General features: G+C 44.8%; 1 protein-coding gene across 2 annotated transcripts in view; it reads right to left on the reverse strand.

Moving 5' to 3' along the window:
• The window catches only part of LRIG3 (leucine rich repeats and immunoglobulin like domains 3), a 52202-nt gene extending 36988 nt beyond the window's left edge, over window positions 1-15214 (reverse strand). Inside the window, exons 1-3 of one of the 2 annotated variants that reach the window (XM_043446708.1) lie at window positions 14661-15206; window positions 8752-8823; window positions 8386-8460 (exon numbers count right to left, since the gene is read on the reverse strand). In XM_043446708.1, coding sequence (XP_043302643.1) covers window positions 8386-8460; window positions 8752-8823; window positions 14661-14896 — 383 coding nt within the window. In that variant the 5' untranslated portion in view covers window positions 14897-15206. Of the gene's footprint in view, window positions 1-8385; window positions 8461-8751; window positions 8824-14660 lie in introns of both variants that reach the window. The other variant, XM_043446709.1, reaches the window with a different exon arrangement.
• Between the last annotated feature and the right edge of the window lie 932 nt (window positions 15215-16146).

Here is a 16146-nt window from a genome sequence, read left to right on the forward strand (position 1 = left end):
TCCCAAACTGATTTTTCATTAATCTGATTTTGGGACCATAACGAGAAATGCATGCACATGGACAGAATTCCCACTTGATACAGATCTGGATTCAATACACAGATAACGTCATACTGCATTATTTTATTTCTAGTCATTAGTTCAATTCTACGCCTTTCAGCATACAGAAGTCAAGGCTTACATGATTCCCACTCCATGTCAGTTTCCTTTTGTGTTAAAATAAAAGTGTGGCCCTAGCACATAGCAGGGCTCAGGGGACAGACAGCCCTAAAAGTGGATGGATAACAGGTACTTGGCAAGTCTTAACTGTTAATTATCAAAGCTGCTTTATTGAGTTGACTATGGCCCTTGACTCTGAATATGAACCCTGCTTAATGACTACTTGAACAACAGTAGAGAAGCAGAAGCTGTGCTAAATTGAACTGTAGTTACTTCATTCCCCTGCTTTAAAAAAAAGTCAACTACTCCCCAAACCTGTAAAACACCTGAGCCGATGCCTGTCAAAGTACCCAATCTCTTTTCGGGTCTAGACCTCACTCAGCCTTTCACTCTACACGCTGAAAGGACAGCCTTCCTCTGCTTCTATCACCCAGGGCATCTCCTCCTTGGAGATGTCTTTATTCTCTACTGTGTCTGCCCATTACATTTATTCAAAGCCCCTGGAGAGCAGAGGTCAAGTGCTATTTTTCTTTGTTCAGCATTCAGAACATAGAGCTTCCCCAGTAGCTCAGAGGTAAAGAATTCACCTGCTAATGCAGGAGACGCAGGTTTTATCCCTGGGTCAGGAAGATCCCCTAGAGAAGGAAATGGCAACCCACTCCAGTATTCTTGCCTAGAAAATCCCATGGACAGAGGATCCTGGTAGGCTACAGTCCATGGGGTCACAAAGAGTCTGACACGACTGACCCGCTGAACAACAATGCAGCACATTGGAGTGCTTTGAATCCATCTTACGGTTATGGACACTTTCTGGCTGGGAAAGTTGTTCATTTATTAATCGTAGTTGAGTGGTGGTCTTGGTTTAGTCATTAAGTTGTGTCCAACTTTTGTGACCCCATGGAACTATAGCCTGCCAGGCTTCTCTGTCCATGGGATTTCCCAGGCAAGAATCCCAGAGTGGTTGCCATTTCCTCCTCCAGGGGGTCTTCCCAGCCCAGGGATCAGACCTGCATCTACTGCATTGCAGGAGAAGTCTTTACCAGCTGAGCCACATGGGAGGCTCTTATTTGAGTGCTCACTGATTTTCTTTTTAAACTATTTGAAGAGAGCAAAAGTTTTCCTTGACCACTCATCCCACACGCCAAGCTCTCTCTCCCTCCCTCATCTACTGCCTCCAGGATGTTTCTAAATTCTTCCTTCCTCCTGTGACCCTCCTGTTTTAGAGTCCACGGTGCGCTGGCCCCCTCCTCCCCACTCCCCAGCGCACTCTGACGGTATCCGCAGCAGCTGCGGCCGCTCGCGCCGGCCTGAGTCCTTTCATGTACAACCTGACACTCGATACTGCACCGGGACCGCACGAGGTGGACTGGCAGGCATCCACGCTGCTCCTCCCGATAACCAGAGCCGAGCTCACGAGCTCTGCCTCAGGTCAGGTGGGTCATGAGCGTGAGTCAAAGGAAGCCGGGGGGCCCGCTCCGCGCTCAGCTCTCTACTTCCGCTCAAGGGCGGGAGACCTCTCGCCCACTGGGATGCTTCATCAGACCCTCCTATGTGGCCGAGAATGGACTGGGCTGCTGCCGGAACAGACCCACGTCCTACCCTGCAGTGAGACGGGGCCAATGCCAAGGGAGAACCACACAGGCTGCACCGGTGGGAGTTTCGTATCTGAAGGAAGAAAGGTCATCACCCTTCTCCAAACTCTACAAGAACAACTGTTCCTGCCACACGAATTGCTAATACTCCCTATGACCCCGGATTGTTGTCTGTAGCATGTAAATCTGACCAGACCTCTGAGGGAAGGCGTGACCCTCACACCTTCTTGCATCCCCAAAGCATCTCCCATGCAGGAGGACACGTGATGAGATGGTACCACATCTCAGGCAGCATCAGGTTCTGAAGCCCGTGGTGGGGGGCGGGGGGTGGGTGGGAATCATCCATCATTGATACACCCCCGAACCCTTATCCAAGTGGTCCAATCCAATCCACAAACACCATATGCTCGCGCATGCATGTGCCAACTCACTTCAGTCACGTCCAACTCTTTGTGACCTCATGGACCATAGCCCGTCAGGCTCCCCTGTCCGTTTATTCAAGAATACTGGATTCTCCAGGCAAGAGTACTGGAGTGGGTTGCCATGCCCTTCCCCGGGGCTCTTCCCGACCCGGGGATTGAACCTGTGCCGCCTACATTCCTGCATTGCAGGCAGGCTCTTGACCACGAGTGCCACCACCACATGCTCAGCTGTGTCCACCCCTTTGTGACCCCGTGGACTGCAGCCCGCCAGGCTCCTCTGTCCATGGGATTTTCCAGGCAAGAGTACTGGAGTGGGTTGCCATTTCCTACTCCAGGGGATCTTCCCGACCCAGGGATTGAACTCCCTTCTCCAGTGTCTCCTACACTGCAGGTGGATTCTTCACCCCTGAGCCGTTGGGGAAGCCCTTGAACCCTTGAAACACTAGCAGAGGTTTTTTTATGCAGACATGTACCCTGTCTCTCTCAGTAATTCTTGTAGGGCCAGTTTTTCCTTTGGTGTTTGGACACATCAATTGTGTGTTTTGCGGTTTTGTATTCTGAATTTTTAGCTCAGGACCTGATGAAATAGTTCACTCACATGCATTTCAGGCACAACGGGCTAGAAAACATCTCTATTTCTGAAGACCAAAGTCATCCTCCGTGGGCTGAGACAGACAAACTTTGAAAGGCAAACAGAAAGGGAGCTTTCATCTGCACACTTGCACTTCACACACACTCCAGGACATGTGATCACCACGCAAGATTGGTGAGCGGAATCCGGTGGCTACTTAAATTACTTCTCTTGTGTTTTTCTTTCCTTTAATTATTATCATTGCGGTTGTTATCATTTATTTTATTCATTGCCAAGCATGCATAACTGAACACCAATAAGATACAGGTATGCTTTTTCTCCACTGTAAATGGTTAGCCTCTGCTATGGACTAAGTCTCCTGGAGGAGATTTGTTTGAATAATACTGAGTGTAGGTGCTGTTCCATAAATACTCCTTAGATCAATTCATATATTAATTAAGCACTGATTGTATGCCATAGGGGCTTCCCAGGCGGCACTAGTGGTAAAGAACCTGCCTGCCAATGCAGGAGACATGAGAGAGGCAGATTCGATCCCTAGGTTGGGAGGGTCCCCTGGAGGAGGGCACGGCAACCCACTCCAGTGTTCTTGCCTGGAGAATCCCCATGGACAGAGGAGCCTGGCGGGCTGCAGTCCGTAGGGTCACAAAGAGTCAGACACGACAAGCGACTAAGCACACATGCGTGCATACATGTGTATGTGTGCTGTAAAACCTGCTAGGAGGAAAATAAGACAAAACCAGTTCATGGCCACATCATAGGTGGATATACAAGGCAAGAAGGGACCGGGCAGGACAGGGGGAGGCTTGAGGAAATGACCCCTCCCTCCCGCCACATACCACCCAGGACCCTTCTCCTGACTCCCTCCCTCACCTGCAGACCCTGAATCAAGTGTTACCTTTCCAGTGAGCCGCTCCCTTCAACCCCATTTAGAACCATAAACCCCCCTCCTCATCTACCACACACACTCCTTGACATCCTCTCTCCCTGGCACTGAGCATCTTCTGACCACATTTCCACTTATTTTACTTCCTTTCTTTTTCCCCAAGAAGGTCAGCCCCAAGATGGCACAGCGTCTGATTTGTTCAGTGTTGAACCTCCGCCTTCGAACAGCACCGAGCACAGAGTAGGTCTTGGTAAGTCTTCAAACATCAGCCTTCCTGACCCCCCGAAAGGGCAGCCGACCTAGCTCTCTATCCCGTGGCCCTTTCTTTTTCTTCACAGCCATTATCGAAGAACTGAAGCTATCTTTTAAAGTTTGTTTACTAATTTTCTCTCATCCCTCACTTGGATGGAAGCTTCACGCTAAGAGGAAGTTTTTCTGCTTTGCTCATTGTTGTGTCCCCGGCACACTAACAGAAGCTGGCCCCGTTGGTTTCTTCCATAAATTCTGGCTGAATGAATGACGTCATCCCCACGCCCGTGCCTCATGACCACTGAGCTCTCAGTCTATGGCAGGCAGGCTTCACTGTATTCTCTCCCCCAGTCTTCACAGCAATCCAGTGAGGTGGGCACTATTATTCTCCTCATTTTACAGGGTAGGAAGTACAGACTGTACCCTGCCCAAGGTTGCAAACTGGCAAAGAGGGGAGCTGGCAATTAACTGCAAGCCATGCAACTTGAGTCTTGCTTCTAATCACCGTTCTGCTGAATTGATGGCAGGGGCGCTGCAGGAGAACGGGGCCCCCATCACTTCAGGGCAGCTGGATGACCCCCTCATCATCTGGCTCCGTTAAGCCCCTCTCCTGGCCACTGCCATTCTCCACACTAGAGTCTGAGCGATATTTTCCAATGGCAAAACTGATCATCTCACTCTGCTTTACATCTCCTCAATGGCAGCCCATCCATAGAGCACGCATGTTGAGGTCCCACTGGCAAAAGGGATCAATATTTGTGATAACCTCCCTAGAAGGATGATACTGTCATCTCTGGAAAAATGACAGGTTATGAAGAAAAGGATGGACTTCAGGGAAATGATCCACTTTTGAGATGATAATGAGAAAAGGCTTGTTTGGTCTTGATAAGCTGACTTTATCAGTAATTCAGAAATATTTATGTAATAGCAGAGTCTCAGCAAGGTAGATGTCTTAAAATGGATCTACTTGGGCCCCACCAAGAAGCATTAATCTAGGTACATCTTTGACATTCCTTGACTTAAATCTTTTCAGGTCTTAAGATACCAGGCAAAGCATCTGCATTTTGGACAGCATCATATAAACCGTCAGTCAAGATAAGACCCAACTAGCTCTACTGAATGACCGATAAGGCCTCTTTGGTTCACCAGTAACGTTACGTAACTTACAGATTCAAATCTGCCCTAACTCAAGCCACAGGTTTCAAAAATGTCCAATATGCAACTTCCCTGGCAGCCCAGCGGTTAAGACTGCCGCAACTTCCATTGCAGGGGGCGTGGGTTCAATCTCTGATAGGCGAACTAGTAAGATCTCACATGTCTGCTTCCCCCAAAAAGAGGAAAACAAAAATGTCCAATGCTTGGACAGCTTATGCCACGTGACAAGACGCCTAAAGAACTATCACATCTGATAAAATCACCTTGCTTATGCCAGGTCAACAGTTTTAGTACAGAATATGCTCATTCCAAAAATTATTCCATTTCTTCCCTTAAAATATACCATCCTGCCACATGTGGCTAGGAAATGAGGAAAAGTAAACACAAAACACAAACCACATTTCGCTCCTAGCATGTCAGACTTTTGAACTAGTGCTGTGTGGGATTCAGAGGAAAGCAAGACTATCCAGGTCTCTCACATCCTACAAGTTCCCTAATATGGTCAGAGATGAGCTTTGCTAGTGGGGAAGCTCAATGCTCATCCACCCATCATCCCACGATGCTGGCATTTCACCAGGCTTCCTTGACGTTACCAGAACCGGTCCCTGACTGAAATCATCTCCTGGCCAAGGGGTGACCGTTGACACAGTCTTAGCTGCCGGCTCTTGCGGCTGAGAGAAGAGGAAGGTCTAAGCAGGCACAGTCTTCCCTGCATCAACCTCTCCAGCTGGGAGGAGCCCCCGCCACGCAGAGCAGCAAGCGTATGGGCACTGACATGAAACTTCATGCTCAGGCTTCCCTGGGGGTCCAGCAGTTAAGAGTCTGCCTGCCACTGCAGGAGACAAGGGTTCAATTCCTGGTCAGCAAAGATCCCACGTCCCATAGGGCAACTGAGGCCACATGCCACAGCTATGAAGACTGAACTCTCTAGAGCTCATGCTCTGCAACAAGAGAAGCCACCACAAGGAGAAGCCTGAGGACCACAGCTAGAGAGGAGTCCCTGCTCACTGCAATGAGACACAGCCCAGGTGCAGCAACAGGGACCGGGGGAAGCCAAAAAATAAATACATAAAAATTTAAAAAAATCTTATGCTCAAGACTACCAATGAGTTTTATTTTTTTTTTTTTAACACATCTTCAAATTACTTAACTTGCACAAATCACCCAGAAAAATGTCTTCCCTCACAAAATGTTTTTTAAAAATCTCAACAGGAGTCAAACAGTCTGGGGACTTACTGAAAAATATGGGATTTAATGGTGGTGCCATAGCAAATTTCTAATCTGAGCCACGTTATGTAGTTTAACAATTTTCTTTTTTTTTTTTTTTTTGAAATTTCAGAAACGTATTTAAGTACTGACTTTCAGCTCTGGTTATTTTTCAATTGCATCTATATAAACTAAAACAGTCTACCCTACACCAGACAGAAATTAACAGTGCTTTAGAAACAATGACTGTGTATTACAAAATCCAGGAGGAAAAAAAAGAAGCCTACAGAAGAAAACAAAACATTTATAGAGGAGAACAGCCAGGAAAGTGAATTTTTCAAGACACTTCATAGGTATAAAAGCAATTTTTACTATGCACGTTGAATTAGCAGCCCCATGAGATAAATTACTCTTTACAGAGTCTGTGTAATCTAGGTAATAAACAGGATCTACCATTTTATTACAGGAACAAAGCAATCCCTGGTTAGATGCACTGCGACAAATTAAGGGAAAAGAAAGTGAGATTATTCAAATTCAGGAAAGACTACTCGGCACTCACTAAGGTGAAAGGCAAACAAAAACATGGAGAAGAGCTCAAATATTGAAGGTTTCTAATTTTCCAGATGTCATTTCAGTTTTCTAATTACAAAATTATAGCTTTAAAATGTAAAACCACCAGGTTATTTACTTCTGATAGAGCTTTCTAATTTCCTTACAAGTTCTTTCGCTTTCAACTCTATACCATGCCCAAAAGAATACTGTTTTTTCCTCAACCCACCCAGATTCCAAAATCCTACTGCAGACCCTCTCAACCATGAAGCATGCAACGACCCTCAAGACCCTTTCAACATGCTGACAGGATCTGCCAATACACAGGGCAAGGACAGCGGGGTGAGGAAGTGTCATTCCCTGGGATTTAAATAGGCCTCCTTGGTCAAACGAGAACAGCTAAAGATGTTAAAGATCCCAAAAGCAGTGCTCCATCAGACTCCAACATTTTAAGCAATTGGGAAAGACAAAACAGGTATGAATGCTAGCATAAAAATCTTTCTTTAAATTCAGTGTTTATTTGTCAAATACCAACTTTTTCTTTTTATTCCTTTCTGTTTCTGATCTTTGGAAAAACCACATCAGTATCAAATGTCACTCAGTTCTTATTCAAACAGAGGAAAGCAGACACAGCGGCTGCACCCGTGACTTAGCTGACCTGGGCTCTCAGTAAAAACAAACCTCTATAAATCACCAGATGTAAGCAATTGGGTAGTGATCACTTTAATTAATTGAACAGCTTTCCTGAAATTTACTGTACAATTTCAACCCTCCCAACACCTTTCCCAGATGCAACTAACAACAGTGGTTTTCTCGCTTAAGTTGTTTAAAGGAGGAAAACATTTTTAACTTCAGTGGCTTAAATGTATTTTTAAATTAATCAAGATGGATGTGGTAAACTACTTCATTTTAGACATCAAACCATGCTCCTTCTAAATGACTGTAAAGGCTGAAAGTCAAAATTATTCTAAAACATCTCCAATGTGTAAATATAAACACACCATCTGACCTAATAATACAGAAAAATGTAACACAGTTTTAATCTTATTTGAAAACTCAGATATGCAAAAGGACAAGCAATGATATTTCTAACTTCAATCACCTACTGAATTTTAACTGTATGAAGCAGATAGTTTGATTTGATGGTTCTCAACTTGATCTCCACCGCAGACGCCACAATTAAAAGAGGATACCCCAATGCTTTCTTTTCAACTCCATTTCTCCTCCCCAAATAGCTTATTCTCCATGGAACTATATAATACTGAATCCACAGATCCCAGGCCAACCATTGAGTGATACCCGAATTTAAGTCCTAGTCTACCATAATCAAATACACATCTCTCATGTGAATTTGAATCTTGAAGGTCACAGCAGCAAAGGATGGCAATGTATAAAGCGTCTTTGCTACAATGATACTCAAAATTTAGGAGTGAGAGAAAAAGAGAGAGAGGCTAGGAAACAAGTTAACCAGTTTAAAGGAAGCATATTGTGCTTGTAAGATCTGTAGTCTAGCCCATATGAAACTGCTCTCATGGTCCATGCAAACATATATGTGAAATCCTTCTAACATCCACTTACAAGGAGAGAAGTGTAATATTTGCTGTAACTGGTCCTAAGTTTGGAATGGTCTCCAATTCATTGTTGTTCAGTTTCCTGTAAATGCCAAAAAGAGAGAGAGAAAGAGAAGCTGATTACACAATCTGTATTTCATAAAGGTGAAAACGTTATAAATTCATTTAAAGATCCCTCTCCCAAGTTAAAGGTTTTAAACACGGGGTTGGCCAAAAAGTTCACTCCAGTTTTTCCGTAAGATGGTATGGAAAAACCTGAATGAACTTTTTGGTCAACCCAATAATTACTGTAACCCAAATGCTCTTTACAATCAAATACTGTGATGGGTAATATATTTGATTCAAACCTCAAACAGGAAAGAGCTGAACTCACACTTCTCGAAGGCTGTGAAGGTGGCTCAAGGAACTTGCCTTGATGAAAGACAATCTGTTGTGACTTAAGTCCCTGTGGAAAAAAAACAAAAATAAAATTGTAAGTAGTTTCCAAAGATCACTAACAGTGCTTAATGATGTGCAAGACAGAGTGGATTTACGAACTCTCTCTCTCAACACCAGCTACAACATGAGAAATAATTGGTCTATCCTGTCCATAAACTAGAGGGCAAAATCCAAAATACAAACTCTGAGGACAAAATTAGTTTAGGAGGCTGGCAGATTCAAATGCCCCAACCCGCAAATGTTTTGGGAGATGGTTTTTGGCCCAGGGTGAACAGATCTTTGTGAAATGGTTGTTTTGCCTCACCCTCCCCACCCCCTGCCATCTCCTCACTTCCAACCTATGATGAAGTCATAGCTTATGAAAAGTGGCTAATTAGGCAGGTTGCTGAAGCTAAAACGTCTAAAGAAACCTTTTTATTATTGTAAAACTAAGTATCAAAGTCCTTATTACAGTCAAAGAAAGTAGAAATTGCTTTTCATACATATTTGTTTCCCTGGATTAAGGCACCAAATTATTTAAAGTACTGGGGCGTGTGTGTGTGTGTGTTGAGTGGGTAGGACACATCCCAACTTCTCTGTGTGTGTGTGCGTGCGTGCGTGTGCGTGTGTTGCAAGGGTAGGAAACAACCCAAAGTTTGCTTTCCTGCATTTCCCCGAATCTCAATATCTCAATATAATGTGCAACTTAAAGCACATCAATCACCTAACACAGTTAAGCAGACTCTTCAGAACCCGTGATCAGATTTCTTTTCAATCATTAAAATAAATCTGCTTCTAACTCAGAGATTCCTTATAATTTAGTAATGTTTCTACAGGACATCAGTATTCAAAAGAAAGCAAAACCAAATTCCTACATGTTCAGGGTTCTAGGTCAGGCCATCAGCTCGCATTCAAGAGTCAAAATGTGAAACAAAATCTGGCAAAATACTTGGTTATAATGACTATGTGCCTTCAAACTGGTCTAATGAAAATGACATTGCTGAACATCTACTGCAAACCAGCCTGACAAACAGGATGGGCGAGAGCTCTGCCCCTGAAAAGTGTGTACCCAATCCTACCAGGTTAATTTCTGCAGTGTTTAAAAGTGAGGACTTTTAAATAACCCAAGTGAGAGATAACCAAACTTGACTGGCGAAGGGCAGGAACCATGTGCTATCTACATAAGTGTGCCACTCCCGCTGCCTGCCCCCTGCCAAGAAAAACGCAGAGAAATCACATTCAGAGAAGCCCAGTGTACATCCATTAAGTAACAATCAGAAATCAGAGGTCATTTTTAAGTCTTTGCATTTTTTGTTTTGATAATAAACCTGGATCTATTTCACCTAAAAGGAAAAAAAAAGTAATTTTTTTTTTTTTTTGCAAAGGTTTTGTTTGAAACATGTTTGCCTAAAGACCTACCAGACAGTAACAGACACGAGTAGATTTGTTCTGGTAGAGTTATAACATGAAGGAAAAAGAAAAAAAAAAAACCTGGCACAGTCTTTAAACTATAAAAGTCCTGCAATTACAACCACTGCCGTGCATGCTCCCCACGCTGGAGCCAGACACTTTCCCTCACGGCCCAGCTCGAGTCCATCTGGAGTTCATCAAGGAAACCGTGAGTCCAACGACTCACGTTCGGACGCAGACAAAAACCTGTGTGCTTTTAGCACCACAGACAGTCACAGATTTCCCACGGGCTTTAAAAAAACAACCAAGGAAAAGAGGCCTTCACCTGGGAGGTAGCCTGAATCAACAGAAAGGCTTATTTGGACTCACTTAACTAAAGAACCTTGCACTCAGCCTGTGGGGCTGCATCCTTATTGTTCAGAGGAAAGGGGGCACCCATCTGGCATTTCCAGCTTACACAGGTGATTTCCTTTCTAATGAGAAAAAAACAAAACTTCCACTCTTTCATTGTTCTCAGGGCCATGCTGTGAGAAAAATAAAAGTTAAAAAAGATGGAGTGCTTCAACTTTTTCCTCCTCCCTACCAGTAGTGGGATGAAATCTCCAACAAAAGACCTTTAAAATGAGAAACTGCCTTCAGAGAACAGGGCACATGCTGGGGACCCCTCATTTCTGATCCATAAGCAGGAGCAGGTAACCTGAAATAGTTCAGTTACTGCAACACACTTCCATTCCTGAGTTTTGCGTACTATTAAAACCACAGCGTATGTGGGAGAGAAAAAGAAACACCCCTGAAGTGACTTTTATTGCTAAATACTTGAAGCCTTGAAACTTTTAATGCACTTAAATTTAGGTTTCATACAGTTTATGTTTCAGAAATGATCCAAGGATGTCACATTTTCATAAATCTTCCCTTGTATTGTTTTTTATGGCTAGATCACTAAAAATCACACTAAAAACAGATTCAACTTGTACAATGTCAATGTTTTCTGAAATCCCATTATAGTCAGTAAGGCAGGCAGATTCTTCGTGTTTGGAGTTCCAGTAATGAACATCCTCCCCAGGAAACCTTTTCTAAAAAAAACTTTTTGTAATGAGGTTAATAAATGGGAAAGGTGGTGAGGCAGAGAGGTGTTAACTATTTACGCAAAACTCAGCTGGCCAAACACTTGAAAACCAAACTCTACATAGGAGAGAGAAGTCTCTCTTCCTGCATATTAGCAAGCGGATAAATATATATGAAAATAATTCATTTACAACATTTGGTCCCAGCCCTCGTTTTCTTCCTTTTAGCATTTGGAAATCTGACTTCCAAGTCAAATTTTAAAATGCAAATCCGGCACAGCTTCTTAATCAATCCCACTGGGGCCTGCAGAGCTGCTAATTCAGCAGAAATCTGGAAAGCTGAAAAACAAAAAGCCAGGCTGTAGCTGTTTTAAGACACTGATCCAAAGTGACTCATAAATCAGCCTGCTATGTTCAAGTTTTCGTCTGGAAAATACAGAAAAACAGCTGTGAAAACCAGAAGGATTTTACCCCCCAGCCCCAGCCCCAGTTCTGGTACGGACCAGAGGATTGATCACAGCAGACACTAAAGAAGTCACACCAGCAAAAAGTACCTTCCAAACTTTTTTTTTCGGCCTGAGCTCAGCTAACCCAAACCTTTCTATTGTGATAAGACAAATAATTCTGAAATTCCAGTGAGGTTTTCAAACTACTTGAAGCTCTTATTAACAACTGGGCAACTTTTCCCTCCTTTGGCTAAGTAAACATATTCTAAATAGCCCTCCTCTTTGGGTTCAGAACTCCTTGCAAGCACACAGCCTAGATGTAAACTCAAGTCTGCCTTTAAAGACAGTTGTAAGGAACGCTCAAAATAGTGACTGTTTTAAGAGCCAGTTTCATTAAAGTATTCGAAGTTCCTTTAAAAAAAAAAGAACTGTGATATTATTATTTTACAGCTCAAACAATTCAACTTTTCACCCATGGGATTCTTATGGCCCTAAATCACAACTGAATAAAGTGGAAAAAAATACACACACACATGTGTCTTAAAGAGATTAAATTTTTAACTTGCCAATTCAACAAATGAAACAAAAGCTACACACCAAACTTTTTCTGAAGAATGCTCTCATGAAATATTCCTAAGGCAAACTTTTACTTTCTTAATTACCTGAGGAAAAGGAAGTTAAGATATGGGGAAGAACAACATGCATTTTGCTACGTATTTCTAAACTCGGGGCCAGTCTACCGAAAAGCTTTTCTAATTAAGTAAAATTTAGGCAGCAGCTATCTTATGCCTCCTGTTCCAAACACCAAATAACAGAGAAGTTAAAGCTCAATTCTATGCATTTTTCTGCTCATTTCAAAGGTGGAGAGAGGAGACCTCTAGAGCTTTAGGCACAAACAAAAGAAACATTGACAATAAAGAATCTAGACCACATGGTTTGGTGACAAAGTTGGTTACAAGTCACACATGTAGAAGAATGACAGAACTGTCCAGTGAGTGATCACGGTGGGGCTTCTGACAACAGACCTAGTGCTTATTTGCACAAGTGGAACTTATTTTCACACACATTTAAGGAATGTGGACTTGTACTGAGACAATTTACTGCTGGCGGAAATGTAATTAAAGATTGTGCTAACCAAATAAACTGTAATTTGCTTTTAGTATGCCACCAAATTATCTGGAAAACAAAATCCTAATTAGGTCAACTACTTTTAAGACAACGTTTAAATAGGTATCAAACCCCTTTTGGTTTAACTCAACTCCTAATCTAGAGCACTACAGTTTTGAGACGTCCAATTTTTGAAAAAGACATTCACACAAAAATATACTGCACACCGGCATGATCCGACAGGCCACTTCACTCAGAGAAACTACTGAAAGTTACAGCACGTGAATGATCTGAGCCATTCTCAACACACCCCAGGAAGCACCACGTCCATTCTTTCTCAGCCCTCTATTATTCATACGTGTTCACCTCCAGCCATTCAAATGTTCAGTTCCACATGTTGTCAATGGAGCCATTCACATCCCATGAATAAGGCAGCATGACCTCCGCAAGAGGCAATTGAACAGAATTAGCCACAACTAATTGAAAGTCTCCCTGTTTTAGGTTAAAGTCCTTATCTCCTTCTTCAACTGTAATAAAGACCACTAAACAAGACATCCCATGATAAGAGATTACATATCAGTCTAAAACTCTCTTCACTTCTTTACAAATTAAGGCACATCAACACAAAGCATATGCTTTTCCATAGTTGACAATTCTATATTTCACAAAAAGGCTCTGGTGAGCATAGAGATTTAAAAACGCAGTTTTTTAAACAACGTGTCCAAACTTTCTACCGCTACTATTTGGAATGTTAGGATAGTTGACTAGAAGTTTCAAGAGTTTCAAATCTCCACTACTACACTCTGTTAGGCCCAAATCTGAGTATTAACGATGCACTTTGCTTCTTTTCAACAGGATAGCTACTTGAAAAGAAAGAAAGAAAGACAGACATACAAGTTTTGACTGTTAACATTTTGCACCAGTCCTCCAATTTTAACAAAACGAGGGCCCGGAGAGGAGACATTTGGAAAAAATTAGCCTTTCCAACTAAACGGCATTTTCTTCCTTGTTCTTTCACGCAGTTGGCAGTGATTTCAGGTTTTTCAGACTTCATAGCTAGCATCCAAAAACTTGCATAATAGCACCCAGCGCTCTCTCCTAAACCGCCCGGTCGCGCTGAGAAGCCCCAGAAATCACGGTTTTGATTTTCGGTTCTGAAAAAAAAACTCTAGTTCCTTCTCTTCCATACTTACTGCTCAGTCTTGCCAACTTGTTACCGGAATGGGGATGTGCTGCAGTTTGGTCGAAGAGGGGAATTTATGGAATTTACTAACGCGAAATTAAGCGAGGGTAAAGAACAACAAAATGATGTCTACCATTGCTTGGATAGTGACCCAACCGTTGAAAGGGCTTCCCAAACGAAAGAGCGCGCTGGGCTCCTATAGCGCTGGGAACGCAAAAGGTGACTTGAACCTGTTAGAAACTATAGTTGAGCCGCGGGATCATACTCGTAAAGTGAGAACACAGAACTCAGGGCGGCCGAAGGGTGCCAGGTCTCCCGCCCCGGACGGGCAAGGGCGCGCTTCTGAGCCCCCCTAGGCGAGCTCCACGCAGGACGCGGATTCTGCGCCCCGGGAGTTGTCAGTAGCTCCAACTCTTCGCCCAAGTGCGGCCGGGTGGGGCAGGCCAGGGCCCACCTGCGCGGTCCCCCAAGCGCCGGGGGATGGAGAGGGGCTGAGGCCCGGTCAGCTCCTTTTCCATCCCCGCGGGGCGCCGCTCGAGGCCTGGACCAAGACGGGGTGCCCGGAAAAAGCTGCTGCGCGCCTAGCATCCTGGCCCCTAGCCTGCAGTCCCGAAACTCACGCGGTTCCCCCTCCGCCCCTTGGAAGAATACTTACAGCCGAGCGATCCAGGTCGGAAGCGGCTCGGGAACGTGCGCCAGCCGCTGGCGACTGCAGTCCAGGAGGTCCCCGAGACAGCGGCACGGAGCGGGACACTGGGGCTCAGCGCCGACCCCAGAAGGCGGCCCCCGCGCCTCGAGGCCGCCGCCCTCGGCCGGGCCCGCGTGCCCCAGCACCTCGCATAGCAGCAGCCCCAGCGCCGCCGCGAGCGCGCGGAGCCTTGGCGCGCCCATCGTGGTCCCGCAGCCCCTCGCTCGGCCCGGGTCTCCGCAGGCGGCGGGCACTCGGGGCCCGGCACCAACTTTCCAGCCGGGAGTGGACGCCCGCGCTCGGGGCCGCGTGCGCGCGCCCCCCTCGCGCGCTCGCAGGTAAGCCCCTTTTTTCTCAGTCCAGACAGCGGAGCTCTTTCGTGCCCCGGGGCAGCGACAGGGAAACCGAAAACCACGGCCAGCGGTGGCAGAGTTGCAGTGGGAGCAGCGTCCGCGCACCGAGGCCCTCCTTGCCCGCAAAAGAAACTTTTTCGCCTCCTCCTTGCCGCGGAGCGCCAAGTCCCGGTGCGCCGGGGCCGAGGGGCGGTGCTGCCCAGACCAGCGCGCGCCCATTGGCCAGCCCGGTCTGCAGCCTTCGCGGCCACGTGACAATAACAAGGTTCCCGCCCCCGGCCGGAGCGCGGGAGAAAGTGGAGCTGAGATTGTAGGAAATTCGGAGTTATATTTTCCAGCCTCTCGGGCCACAAGTCTCCACTACGTCCTGGGAAGCATATATCAAATGGAGTTGAAGAGAAAAAGGGAGTGAGCAAACAAGTGAGCACTTTTTAGGCCAGCTTTCGGAGTAGGAGGTGTTTCGGGGCACTTCAGGGGAGCAAAGTTAAGTTCTATTATTAGGAGACCTTGCATTCCAAATTTTAAAAAGAAGTATAAATTATCTTACCATCCACACAGGAAACAATGGTTTAAATAAAAATACAGGGTTTTTTTTTTTTTTTTTTAAATCTTAAACACTGGTTGGGTTTTTTCCCATATGTCAGCTCTAATAGTAAAACGAATTATAAAATGTAAAAGTCATGGTATTAGAAACGGTATACTGAGTTACAAATAGCCAGCCTTAGTGCATTGGATAGAGCTGGGAGGAAAGTGTGGGAAATGACCTTCTAGTATACTGCATTGGCAATCATAGATTGCATGCAATGAGTAAAAAACAAAACAAAACAAAATAAAGTAGTCACCATAATATTTTAAAGCCAAATGAAAACAAGGACCTTGGAGGAAAAATTGATATATGCACCATGGTTCACCTGTGCCTTGAGTGATGACAAATTGTGATTGAGAATGCTACCAGACTAGAAGTAATACTTACCTGTTCCCTCTGCTGGGGGATGATTCAGGCCTACAGGACTTACCAGTGAAGTCTGTACCCTGACTTACCCTTGCAGGTGACTGCGGCCACAGGAAATGATGGAGACCTCAGAGACCAAATGGGAATG

The sequence above is a fragment of the Cervus canadensis genome, chromosome 25 (assembly GCF_019320065.1).
Source record: "Cervus canadensis isolate Bull #8, Minnesota chromosome 25, ASM1932006v1, whole genome shotgun sequence".
In the NCBI taxonomy this organism is placed as follows: domain Eukaryota; kingdom Metazoa; phylum Chordata; class Mammalia; order Artiodactyla; family Cervidae; genus Cervus; species Cervus canadensis.